The sequence below is a fragment of the Oncorhynchus gorbuscha genome, linkage group LG13, assembly GCF_021184085.1.
Source record: "Oncorhynchus gorbuscha isolate QuinsamMale2020 ecotype Even-year linkage group LG13, OgorEven_v1.0, whole genome shotgun sequence".
NCBI classification, from domain to species: Eukaryota; Metazoa; Chordata; class Actinopteri; order Salmoniformes; family Salmonidae; genus Oncorhynchus; species Oncorhynchus gorbuscha.
In genome coordinates, this window is record NC_060185.1 from 99,709,473 (window position 1) to 99,723,745 (window position 14,273).

Below are 14,273 nucleotides of genomic sequence, written 5' to 3' on the forward strand. Positions count from 1 at the left end.
CCTCCAGGTTCCAGTGACAGGGCTAATGTTGTTGTTGTTTATCTCACCAGGTTCTAGTGACAGGGCTAATGTTGTTGTTGTTTATCTCACCAGGTTCTAGTGACAGGGCTGATGTTGTTGATCTCACCAGGTTCTAGTGACAGGGCTGATGTTGTTGTTGTTTATCTCACCAGGTTCTAGTGACAGGGCTGATGTTGTTGTTGTTTATCTCACCAGGTTCTAGTGACAGGGCTGATGTTGTTTATCTCACCAGGTTCTAGTGACAGGGCTAATGTTGTTGTTGTTTATCTCACCAGGTTCTAGTGACAGGGCTAATGTTGTTGTTGTTTATCTCACCAGGTTCTAGTGACAGGGCTGATGTTGTTGTTGTTTATCTCACCAGGTTCTAGTGACAGGGCTAACTTGGAGATCATGATTCTGATTGGGACGGGTGTCATCGCTGTGTTCTTCTGGGCTCTACTCCTTCTCATCTTCTGCAACGTCAAACGGGTCAGAAAACACACACACACACACTTCCCCGTGAACTCCCTATGTTCAAAAACATAATGTATCTCTTCCAATCAGAGTGGCTGTGACACGGTGAACTCTGACCTCACCTCTCTACCATCTCCCTCAGCTCTTTAGACACACGGGGAATGGAGTCAAGGTTCAAATACCGCAAGTCTCTAAATGAAGCATCAGCGTGTCTAGGCGCTAACAGATACCAGAGACACAGAAACACAGGGTTGCACCAACTGAGTCTTTCTCCCAAGAGTAAATCAACCTTGCTAAAGCTATATTGACTCATTATGGATTTGTACATGTTATTTCTAGTCTGCTTTCCTCTCTCCTCGCTAACTCTCCTAGCTAACTGGGTCGTTGCTGAGCAACTGTTCATATCTGATATTGTTTATTGGCCCAAATATCAATGTCCATGTTTCACTGAGCCTCTCTCACTCTCTGCCTCTCACTCTCTGCCTCTCACTCTCTGCCTCTCTCACTCTCTGCCTCTCTCACTCTCTGCCTCTCTCACTCTCTGCCTCTCTCACTCTCTCACTCTGCCTCTCACTCTCTGCCTCTCACTCTCTGCCTCTCACTCCAGGTGAACCCAGCAGACATAAAGACAGGCTATCTATCCATCATAATGGACCCAGGGGAGGTTCCTCTGGGTGAGCAGTTTGAATACCTCCCCTACGACTCCTCCCAGTGGGAGATATCTATGGACAAACTACAACTAGGTAAGTGAGGGACGGAGGGAGGGAGACTGAGAGAGAGGGAGGGAGGGAGGGGATATTGGGAGGGAGGGAGGGATGGAGACCGAGAGGGAGGGAGGGAGGGAGGGAGGGGGGGATATTGGGAGGGAGGGAGACCGAGAGAGAGGGAGGGAGGAGGGAGGGAGGGAGGGAGGGAGGGAGGGAGGGAGGGAGGGAGGGAGGGAGGGAGGGAGGGAGGGAGGGAGGGGATATTGGGAGGGAGGGAGGGAGGGATGGAGACCGAGAGGGAGGGAGGGAGGGAGGGGATATTGGGAGGGAGGGATGGAGACCGAGAGGGAGGGAGGGAGGGGATATTGGGAGGGAGGGATGGAGACCGAGAGGGAGGGAGGGAGGGAGGGGATATTGGGAGGGAGGGATGGAGACCGAGAGGGAGGGAGGGAGCATATGGACGAGTGAAAGAATAAACAAACTGAAGAATGAATGGATAAAGGAATGAGTCGGCAAAAAGAATCAACCAAACTAATGAATGTTCCTGTTCCTGTTGAATGGGACCCCAGACTGCTACTGATGATGATGACACAGTCTGGAGGGGTAGTGTCTGGTCCCGTCCAGACTGATGGATGATAACGCTGTTGTTTGTCCCTGTGGTCATTGGAATTACAATCCTATTACATTCTAACTTTTTAATGTATACATTTACATTTTCCTCATTAAATAGGCAGATGTGGCTGTCCGGAGGGACTTTAGGATTAGTGGTAGCTATATCACACCGTCTTCACAATTACAATCTCTCTCTCTCTCTTTTTTTTCTCTCTCTCTCTTTCTCTCTCTCTCTGTCTTTCTTTTTTTCTCTCTCTCTCTCTCTCGGTCTTTCTTTTTTTTTCTCTCTCTCTCTCTCTCTCTCTCTCTCTCTCTCTCTCTCTCTCTCTCTCTCTCTCTCTGTCTTTCTTTTTTCTCTCTCTCTCTCTCTCGGTCTTTATTTTTTCCCTCTCTCTCTGTCTTTCTTTTTCCCTCTCTCTCTGTCTTTATTTTCTCTCTCTCTCTCTCTCTGTCTTTCTTTTCTCTCTCTCTCTGTCTTTATTTTTTCTCTCTCTCTCTCTCTCTCTCTCTCTCTCTCTCTCTCTCTCTCTCTCTCTCTCTCTCTCTCTCTCTCTGTCTTTCTTTTCTCTCTCTCTCTGTCTTTATTTTCTCTCTCTCTCTCTCTCTCTCTCTCTCTGTCTTTCTTTTCTCTCTCTCTCTGTCTTTATTTTCTCTCTCTCTCTCTCTCTCTCTCTGTCTTTCTTTTCTCTCTCTCTCTCTTTCTTTCTTTTTTTTCTCTGTCTGTCTCTCTGGCTTTTTCTGTTTCTCTCTCTCAGGGAAGGTGTTGGGTCATGGAGCGTTTGGGAAGGTCATCGAGGCCTCCATCTTTGGCATCAGCCAGAACAACAGCCTGGACACTGTGGCGGTGAAGATGCTGAAAGGTGTGTGTGTGTGTGTGTGTGTGTGTGTGTGTGTGTGTGTGTGTGTGTGTGTGTGTGTGTGTGTGTGTGTGTGTGTGTGTGTGTGTGTGTGTGTGTGTGTGTGTGTGTCTGTGTGTGTGTGTCTGCGTGTGTGTGTCTGCGTGTGTGTGTCTGCGTGTGTGTGTCTGCGTGTGTGTGTCTGCGTGTGTGTGTCTGCGTGTGTGTGTCTGCGTGTGTGTGTCCTGACCCGGTCTCTCCATGTCTTCTGTTCCAGAGGGAGCGTGTGCCAGTGACCACAAGGCTCTGATGTCAGAGCTGAAGATCCTGATCCACATTGGGAATCATCTTAACGTGGTCAACCTCCTGGGGGCATGCACCAAACCCAGCGCCCCCCTCATGGTGGTGGTGGAGTACTGCAAGTATGGGAACCTGTCCAACTACCTGAGAGCCAAGAGAGAGTTCTTCCTACCTTACAGGGTAAGAGCTAACCTCTAACCCCTAACCCCTAACCCGTTCCAACTACCTGAGAGCCAAGAGAGACTTATTCCTACCTTACAGGGTAAGAGCTAACCTCTAACCCTTAACCCCTAACCTGTCCAACTACCTGAGAGCCAAGAGCTAAGACCTAATGCTCACCTCTAACCCTTAACCCCTAACCTGTCCAACTACCTGAGAGCCAAGAGCTAAGACCTAATGCTCACCTCTAACCCTTAACCCCTAACCTGTCCAACTACCTGAGAGCCAAGAGCTAAGACCTAATGCTAACCTCTAACCCTTAACCCCTAACCTGTCCAACTACCTGAGAGCCAAGAGCTAAGACCTAATGCTAACCTCTAACCCTTAACCCCTAACCTGTCCAACTACCTGAGAGCCAAGAGCTAAGACCTAATGCTCACCTCTAACCCTTAACCCCTAACCTGTCCAACTACCTGAGAGCCAAGAGCTAAGACCTAATGCTCACCTCTAACCCTTAACCCCTAACCTGTCCAACTACCTGAGAGCAAAGAGCTAAGACCTAATGCTCACCTCTAACCCTTAACCCCTAACCTGTCCAACTACCTGAGAGCCAAGAGATGAAGTGAAAGCCATCCTCTCTTGGGGAATGCTGCTTTTTAGTTAGCTTTGAGACAGTATCAAAAGAAATGTACCTTACAGGGTAAGACCTAACCCTAAACCCTAATCCCTAACCCCTAATCTCTAACCCCTTAACCCTAACCCCTAATCTCTAACCCCTTAACCCTAACCCCAACCCCTAATCTCTAACCCCTAATCTCTAACCCCTAACCCCTAATCTCTAACCCCTTAACCCCTAATCTCTAAACCCTAACCACTAATCTCTAACCCCTTACCCCAAACCCCTAATCTCTAACCCCTAACCACTAATCTCTAACCCCTTAACCCTAACCCCTAATCTCTAACCCCTTAACCCTAACCCCTAATCTCTAACCCCTTAACCCTAACCCCTAATCTCTAATCTCTAACCCCTTACCCCAAACCCCTAATCTCTAACCCCTAATCTCTAACCCCTAATCTCTAACCCCTTACCGATAACCACTAACCCCTAACCACTAACCTCTAATCTCTGACTCCTTACCCCAAACCCCTAATCTCTAACCCCTTAACCCTAACCCCTAATCTCTAAGCCCTAACCACTAATCTCTAACCCCTTACCCCAAACCCCTAATCTCTAACTCCTAACCACTAACCCCTAATCTCTAACCCCTTAACCCTAACCCCTAATCTCTAACCCCTTAACCCTAACCCCTAATCTCTAATCTCTAACCCCTTACCCCAAACCCCTAATCTCTAACCCCTAATATCTAACCCCTTAACCATAACCCCTAATCTCTAACCCCTTAACCCTAACCCCTAATATCTAACCTCTAACCCCTAATCTCTAACCCATAATCTCTAACCCCTAATCTCTAACCCCTTACCCATAACCCCTTACCCCTAATCTCTAACCCCAATCTCTAACCCCAATCTCTAACCCCCAATCTCTAATCTCTAAACCCTTTACCCCTAACCACTAACCCCTAATCTCTAACCCCTTACCCCTAACCACTAATCTCTAACCCCTTACCCCTAATATCTAACCCTTATCCTCTCCAACTACCTGAGAGCCCAGAGAGAGTTCTTCCTACCTTACAGGGTAAAACCTAACCCTAATCTCTAACCCCTAACCCCTAACCCCTAACCTGTCCAACTACCTGAGAGCCAAGAGAGAGTTCTTCCTACCTTACAGAGTAAAACCTAACCCTAATCTCTAACCTCTAACCCCTAACCCCTAACCTGTCCAACTACCTGAGAGCCAAGAGAGAGTTCTTCCTACCTCGTTAGTTGCTGACTCATGGAGTATAATCTACTGACACTATGGATTTCTTGTTATTTGGGCCCTTGTTGGGTATCAGGCCTTGAATATATGATTGACATAACATAACTGTTTTATCAGGGGGACACTAGGAGACATTTACATTTACATTTAAGTCATTTAACAGACGCTCTTATCCAGAGCGACGAGACAATTACATGCAACATTTACACATGGTTGGGTTGAATTGAGAAAACAATGTGAGAGGTGAATGGAATGTGATGGTGAGTGTTTACTATGGCAGGGTTTACTATGACAGGGTTTACTATGACAGGGTTTACTATGGCAGGGTTTACTATGACAGGGTTTACTATGACAGGGTTTACTATGACAGGGTTTACTATGACAGGGTTTACTATGGCAGGGTTTACTGTGACAGGGTTTACTATGACAGGGTTTACTATGGCAGGGTTTACTATGACAGGGTTTACTATGACAGGGTTTACTATGGCAGGGTTTACTATGACAGGGTTTACTATGACAGGGTTTACTATGACAGGGTTTACTATGACAGGGTTTACTATGGCAGGGTTTACTGTGACAGGGTTTACTGTGACAGGGTTTACTGTGACAGGGTTTACTATGACAGGGTTTACTGTGACAGGGTTTACTATGACAGGGTTTACTATGACAGAGTTTACTATGACAGGGTTTACTATGACAGGGTTTACTATGACAGAGTTTACTATGACAGGGTTTACTATGACAGGGTTTACTATGACAGAGTTTACTATGACAGAGTTTACTATGACAGGGTTTACTATGACAGAGTTTACTATGACAGGGTTTACTATGACAGGGTTTACTATGACAGGGTTTACTATGACAGGGTTTACTATGACAGAGTTTACTATGACAGGGTTTACTATGACAGGGTTTACTATGACAGAGTTTACTATGACAGAGTTTACTATGACAGGGTTTACTATTGCAGGGTTTACTATGACAGGGTTTACTATGACAGGGTTTACTATGACAGGGTTTACTATGACAGGGTTTACTATGACAGGGTTTACTATGACAGGGTTTACTATGACAGAGTTTACTATGACAGGGTTTACTATGACAGGGTTTACTATGACAGAGTTTACTATGACAGGGTTTACTATGACAGAGTTTACTATGACAGAGTTTACTATGACAGGGTTTACTATGACAGGGTTTACTATGGCAGGGTTTACTATGACAGGGTTTACTATGACAGGGTTTACTATGACAGAGTTTACTATGACAGGGTTTACTATGACAGGGTTTACTATGACAGAGTTTACTATGACAGGGTTTACTATGACAGGGTTTACTATGACAGAGTTTACTATGACAGGGTTTACTATGACAGAGTTTACTATGACAGGGTTTACTATGACAGGGTTTACTATGACAGAGTTTACTATGACAGGGTTTACTATGACAGGGTTTACTATGACAGAGTTTACTATGACAGGGTTTACTATGACAGGGTTTACTATGACAGGGTTTACTATGACAGAGTTTACTATGACAGAGTTTACTATGACAGGGTTTACTATGACAGGGTTTACTATGACAGGGTTTACTATGACAGAGTTTACTATGACAGGGTTTACTATGACAGGGTTTACTATGACAGAGTTTACTATGACAGGGTTTACTATGACAGAGTTTACTATGACAGGGTTTACTATGACAGGGTTTACTATGACAGAGTTTACTATGACAGGGTTTACTATGACAGGGTTTACTATGACAGGGTTTACTATGACAGAGTTTACTATGACAGGGTTTACTATGACAGGGTTTACTATGACAGAGTTTACTATGACAGGGTTTACTATGACAGGGTTTACTATGACAGAGTTTACTATGACAGGGTTTACTATGACAGGGTTTACTATGACAGAGTTTACTATGACAGGGTTTACTATGACAGGTTGTGAACGGTCTGTTGTGGCTTATAGGCTCTCTTCCTGTGACACAATGCCTGTTGAAATATACCAAGTCCAGGATTCAATCCTATAGCGCTTTGCATGTTTTAAAGGCAATGTCCCACGTTCACGGAGACCACATTTGTGTCGACTCGATCGGAGATTACCATTAAATGGCACAAAGTTCAATGATGAAGTGTGATTGGATTAAATCCTGGCCAATGTGTAGATGGTAACCTACATGATGTACCGGTGTGTTCCTCAGGACCGCTCCCCTAAGACTCAGAGCCAGGTGAGACGCATGATAGAGGCGGGACAAGTGGAGCAGAGAGCCCGCCTCCCACCTTCCCCGTCCTCCTCCTCTACTGGCAGCCTCCAGAATCAGTCACCCAGCAAGTCCAATCAGAAGAGCCACACTCCTGCTGTGGAGAAAAGTGAGTCGTGTGAATTGTTGTATTGGCTGAATCCTAACTTCAGACTGACGTAAATAATGTCTTCGTGTCGATGGGATTTGGGGCTGAAAGGTCAGCCTTGACCTTTTGACTGAAGAGCTCTATCTGAACCTCAAGAATATAGAACTAAGACAAGTTATAGCTGAGTTAAATCCTCTCTCTCTCTCCCTCTCTCTCTCCTTCCCTCCCTCCCCCTCCCTCTCTCTCTCCTTCCCTCCACCTTCCCTCCCTCCCCCCATACCTCACTCACTCCCCCCATCCCTCACTCACTCCCTCCCTCCCTCCCTCCAGTGGAAGATCTATGGAAGACTCCTCTCACTATAGAAGATCTGATTTGCTATAGTTTCCAGGTGGCCAGGGGAATGGAGTTCCTGGCCTCACGAAAGGTATTTCCCCAGCATCCACACACCCATCGTCCCAGAAGATTTCTCCTTAAAAACCCATCGTCCCAGAAGATTTCTCCTTAAAAACCCATCGTCCTAGAAGACTTCTCCTTAAAAACCCATCGTCCCAGAAGATTTCTCCTTAAAAACCCATAGTCCTAGAAGACTTCTCCTTAAAAACCCATCGTCCCAGAAGATTTCTCCTTAAAAACCCATCGCCCTAGAAGACCTCTCCTTAAAAACCCATCGCCCTAGAAGATTTTTCCTTAAAAACTAGAAACCACAAAGAGATTATAGAGAACAAGCTGTGTAATATATAATAATACATACTGTACCGGGCCAGTTTCCCAGATCCACATGAACCACACATGGTGTGGTATAAGGCTCTGGACTAAAGTAGTGCACTACACCATATTGATCTCCCGAGAAACCACAGAGATTCTAGAGACCAGTCTGACGGGCGTGGGAGGAGGGAGGATGGGGAGGAAGAGGGAGGAGGAGGGAGGAAGAGGAGGAGGAGGAGGGAGGAGGTGTAATGCTATAATAACACATTCTGGGCTTGTTTCTTAGACACAGATTAAGCCTAAAAACATGTTGAGGAGAGATACTGAAACTTTTTCTTTTTAATAAGGACTATAGGTCATACCCAGTCTACTGATGTCTCTCACTAAGGACTGTAGGTAATACCCAGTCTACTGATGTCTCTCACTAAGGACTGTAGGTAATACCCAGTCTACTGCTGTCTCTCACTAAGGACTGTAGGTAATACCCAGTCTACTGATGTCTCTCACTAAGGACTGTAGGTAATACCCAGTCTACTGCTGTCTCTCACTAAGGACTGTAGGTAATACCCAGTCTACTGCTGTCTCTCACTAAGGACTGTAGGTAATACCCAGTCTACTGCTGTCTCTCACTAAGGACTGTAGGTAATATCCAGTCTACTGCTGTCTCTCACTAAGGACTGTAGGTAATACCCAGTCTACTGCTGTCTCTCACTAAGGACTGTAGGTAATACCCAGTCTACTGATGTCTCTCACTAAGGACTGTAGGTAATACCCAGTCTACTGCTGTAGACTGGATATTCCATCTTCCATTCCATCTTCCCAGGAGCCTCTGGAACACAGTATTCAATCTAACCAGGAACAACTGGAACACAGTATTCAATCTAACCAGGAACAACTGGAACACAGTATTCCATCTAACCAGGAACAACTGGAACACAGTATTCCATCTAACCAGGAACAACTGGAACACAGTATTCAATCTAACCAGGAACAACTGGAACACAGTATTCAATCTAACCAGGAACAACTGGAACACAGTATTCCATCTAACCAGGAACAACTGGAACACAGTATTCAATCTAACCAGGAACAACTGGAACACAGTTTTCCATCTAACCAGGAGGCTCTGGAACACAGTATTCCATCTAACCAGGAACAACTGGAACACAGTATTCAATCTAACCAGGAACAACTGGAACACAGTATTCAATCTAACCAGGAACAACTGGAACACAGTCTTCCATCTAACCAGGAGCCTCTGGAACACAGTATTCCATCTAACCAGGAGGCTCTGGAACACAGTATTCCATCTAACCAGGAGGCACTGGAACACAATATTCCATCTAACCAGGAGGCTCTGGAACACAATATTCCATCTTACCAGGAGGAGCCTCTGGAACACAGTATTCCATCTTACCAGGAGCCTCTGGAACACAGTATTCCATCTTACCAGGAGGAGCCTCTGGAACACAGTATTCCATCTTACCAGGAGCCTCTGGAACACGGTATTCCATCTAACCAGGAGGCTCTGGAACATGGTAGTCCATAGAACATCTCAGTTTCATGGGGTATCCATACTGAATGTTGCCGGGTGAGTAGGGCCATTGCTGGGTCAGTATTACATAGGAAGTCCAGCACTACATACCCAACAAGGGAATTGAAGTCCATTAGCAGCTATTAAGGCTAGCCATTCTAATCATTATTTCTCCCCGGGCTGCTTGTGTTTGAATTGTCTTTGAAAATAGGATTCACTAAACATGGTCACCTGGTACCCAGAGTCCAGTAGGCAAGGCACAGCGATTCCCCCTGCAATAACCTCCACCTAATGACATTCCCCTATTAAAACGGGCTTGATTGACTCATTCTGCTTTTCAGTGCTCACCCCGTCCACTCGCCTTACAGTGGCCGGGCATTCCGGTTTAAAGCAGTGGGTATGTGCCCTACCTCACTCTGCAGTGAAGACAGACGGGTGGCCTTGGTCATCCCAGTACAGTCTCTGCTGGGGAAAAAACACGTCACCCTTGTCCTGGAACATTCTAGGGTCGTCGGGTTGGGTCGCTGCTCCTTCAGCATTAGCTCCCCCCCGTAATGACTTCCTGTGACTAAAGAACTCCTCTGTGTGTCTGTTTCTTTTTGAGCAGCAGGGTCTTGTAGAGAGGGTTGTTCTCTGGTCACCTGCCAAGCCTTCACTCTGTACGCTCTCCCCGTTTCCCTTGCCTCTTGTCAAAGTCGTGACCAATACATATGGAGGTCTTTTTCTTTACGGCACCTGGTTGCAGAGCCATGATCACCTGGTCTTGCAATGTGTCTACCTTGGTGGCTGAACCATCAGGCTTTGCAATTTTCCACTTTTGGAATGCTTCCTGTAATCCCCCCCACATGTTCTCCGCCAGCCTGTTTAGCATAGAAAAATGTCATTTTCAGGTTAGCTAGTGATTCACACATACCATATAGTTCTTCAAGTTTAACTAAGATTTTAGCAGTTGTTGTTACTTGTGGCAGAGCAGGTGAACCCAAGTGCAGACTCAGGCATGGAGACAGGGACAAGGAAACTAATGTATTTATTGACAAGCTGGAGTAGATAGGGTGCAGGCCAGAGGAAGCTCAGGCGGGTAGCAGGGAACCAGGAACTGAGGTTGGGGCAAGGGGAGTAAGGGCAGGGTAAGCAGATCTGGAGCAGAATCCAAGGAAGCAGTAGAGCTTCCAGGGAAGGACTGACGAGACGAGGGACTGGAGACAGGGGCCAGAGTCAGAGTGGATGGAAAAGCAGCATCATGCTAGGGAAAAACAGGCTCAACAGGATAACAAGATCTGTGCAGGAACAAATCGCTTGAAATGCACACTGACTGAGCAGAGGCTACGATCTGGCAACGTGTAAGTGGCAGGGCTGAGTATTTGTAGAGGTCTTGATTATGGAACAGGTTGCAGCTGGTGGGGATCTGCTCTGCCTCCAGCACACCTGTCTCCACTCACACATTCACATACACCCACTCAGAGAGAGAGGGAGAGAGCACTGGGGGAGTGGCGGCAGGTTAGGGAGACACAAGATGAGAAGTAGAGGGCGTGGCAGGAGCAGATGTAACAGTACCCCCCTCAACAAACGCCACCTGGCACCTGCCTGGGCTTATCTGGGTGTAAGGTATGGAAATCATGTAGCAGTGAGGGGTCCAGCAGTGCTCCTCAGGCCCGTATGCCTCCCAGTCCACCAGGTACTGCCAGCCATGATCCCGACGGAAAACGTCCAGAAGCTGCCGGATGGTATAGGCAGGACAGTCATCGATGAGCCGAGGGGCTGCTGCAGGAGGAGACAGGTTTAATCAGGGATACATGGAAGGATCCTGAGAGAGGTTGGGAGTTATCAGGCGCACCACAGAGGGGTTAATGACACGGTCCATTTCAAAGGGACTAATGAATCGGGGGGGGAGTTTCTTAGATGTCACTTTCAATGGCAGGTCCTTCGAAGAGAGCCATACTTTTTGGCCTGGGGTGTAGACTGGAGCTGAAGTACGGTGACAGTTAGCTTGGGACTGGATCCTGGCGGAGGCACGAAGAAGGGCAGCTCGGGCCTTCCTCCAGGTATGATGACAACAGTGCATATGGTCCTGGACAGAGGGTACCGCAACCTTAACCTCTTGGGTGGGGAACAAGGGGGGTTGGTAACCCAGGGCAAACTCGAAAGGTGACAGGGTGTTGTTCACTAACTAATGTTGTTAGTGAAGCTCCTCCCTAACACTGTGTTATCTTAGTAAAGCTCCTCCCTCCCACTATGTTATCTTAGTGAAGCTCCTCCCTCCCACTTTGCTGTTAGTGAAGCTCCTCCCTCCCACTATGTTATCTTAGTGAAGCTCCTCCCTCCCACTGTGCTGTTAATGAGGCCCCTCCCACTATGTTGTTAGTGAAGCCCCTCCCTCCCACTATGTTGTTAGTGAAGCTCCTCCCTCCCACTATGTTGTCTTAGTGTGGCTCCTCCCTCCCACTGTGTTTTCTTAGTGAAGCTCCTCCCTCCCACTATATTATCTTAGTGAAGCTCCTCCCTCCCACTATATTATCTTAGTGAAGCTCCTCCCTCCCAGTGTTGTTAGTGAAGCTACTCCCTCCCACTATATTATCTTAGTGAAGATCCTCCCTCCCACTAAGTTATCTTAGTGAAGCTCCTCCCTCCCACTCTGCTGTTAGTGAAGCTCCTCCCTCCCATTGTGTTGTCTTAGTGAGGCTCCTCCCTCCCACTGTGTTGTCTTATTGAAGCTCCTCCCTCCCACTGTGCTGTTAGTGAAGCTCCTCCCTCCCACTATGTTCTTAGTGAAGCTCCTCCCTCCCACTGTGCTGTTAGTGATGCTCCTCCCTCCCACTATGTTGTTAGTGAAGCTCCTCCCTCCCACTATGTTGTCTTATTGAAGCTCCTCCCTCCCACTGTGCTGTTAGTGAAGCTCCTCCCTCCCGCTATGTTATCTTAGTGAAGCTCCTCCCTCCCACTGTGCTGTTAGTGAAGCTCCTCCCTCCAACTATGTTGTTAGTGAAGCTCCTCCCCCCCACTATGTTGTCTTAGTGAGGCTCCTCCCTCCCACTGTGTTGTTAGTGAGGCTCCTCCCTCCCACTGTGCTGTTAATGAGGCCCCTCCCTCCCACTATGTTGTTAGTGAAGCTCCTCCCTCCCACTATGTTGTTAGTGAAGCTCCTCCCTCCCACTATGTTGTCTTAGTGTGGCTCCTCCCTCCCACTGTGTTTTCTTAGTGAAGCTCCTCCCTCCCACTATATTATCTTAGTGAAGCTCCTCCCTCCCACTATATTATCTTAGTGAAGCTCCTCCCTCCCACTGTTTTGTTAGTGAAGCTCCTCCCCCCCACTATGTTGTTAGTGAGGCTCCTCCCTCCCACTGTGTTGTTAGTGAGGCTCCTCCCTCCCACTGTGTTGTTAGTGAGGCTCCTCCCTCCCACTGTGTTGTTAGTGAGGCTCCTCCCTCCCACTATGTTGTTAGTGAGGCTCCTCCCTCCCACTGTGTTATCTTAGTGAAGCTCCTCCCTCCCACTGTTGTTAGTGAAGCTCCTCCCTCCCACTATGTTGTCTTAGTGAAGCTCCTCCCTCCCACTGTGTTGTTAGTGAGGCTCCTCCCTCCCACTGTTGTTGGTGAAGCTCCTCCCTCCCACTATGTTGTCGTAGTGAAGCTCCTTCCTCCCACTGTGTTGTTAGTGAAGCTCCGCCCTCCCACTGTGGGCCCTGGTCTAAAATAGTGGACTTTGATGGGCCCTGGTCTAAAGTAGTGCACTTTAGTGGGCCCTGGTCTAAAGTTGTGCTCTTGATGGAATCTGGTCTAAAGTAGTGTACTTTAATGGGCCCTGGTCTAGAGTAATGCACTTTAGTGGGCCATATATAGGGAATAGGGTGCCATTTGGAACACACAGTGTCTCTGTCTCATCCTCAATGATGCCTTTGACCTCTCAACCCCTCTGTGACCTCTCCATGACCCTGGAGCTTTGATGTTGTCATCTCCTCTGTCGGAGCTCAACAGAGACTTGGCCCGAAACATTCTCCTGACACGCACACACAGAAACACACACGCACAAACACAGAAACGCACACATGCAGAAACACACACACAGAAACACAAACACACATGCAGAAACACACACACAGAAACACAAACACACACACAGAAACACACACAGAAACACAAACACAGAAACACACACACAGTAACACACACACAGTAACACACACACAGTAACACACACACAGTAACACACACACAGTAACACACACACAGTAACACACAGAAACACACCACTGTAACTCTCCCCAGGTCGTTGCTGTAAAAGAGAATTATGTTCTCAGTCAACTTATCTGGTAAAATAAACACACAGCTATCCACAGAGACTTGGAGGTCTCTACCTGTTCAGACTATCCACAGAGACTTGGAGGTCTCTACCTGTTCAGACTATCCACAGAGACCTGTTCAGACTATCCACAGAGACTTGGGGTCTCTACCTGTTCAGACTATCCACAGAGACCTGTTCAGACTATCCACAGAGACTTGGGGTCTCTACCTGTTCAGATTATCCACAGAGACTTGGAGGTCTCTACCTGTTCAGACTATCCACAGAGACCTGTTCAGACTATCCACAGAGACTTGGGGGTCTCTACCTGTTCAGACTATCCACAGAGACTTGGAGGTCTCTACCTGTTCAGACTATCCACAGAGACTTGGAGGTCTCTACCTGTTCAGATTATCCACAGAGACCTGTTCAGACTAT

General features: G+C 47.2%; 1 protein-coding gene across 1 annotated transcript in view; it reads left to right on the forward strand.

Annotated features, from left to right (window-relative positions):
- LOC123993773 (vascular endothelial growth factor receptor 3-like) overlaps positions 1-14,273 on the forward strand; it is a 258,276-nt gene that overhangs the window by 209,387 nt on the left and 34,616 nt on the right. Inside the window, 6 exon segments of the mRNA XM_046296256.1 lie at positions 383-489; positions 1,082-1,217; positions 2,549-2,653; positions 2,907-3,109; positions 7,173-7,341; positions 7,651-7,745. Of these exon segments, the coding sequence (XP_046152212.1) occupies positions 383-489; positions 1,082-1,217; positions 2,549-2,653; positions 2,907-3,109; positions 7,173-7,341; positions 7,651-7,745 (815 nt within the window).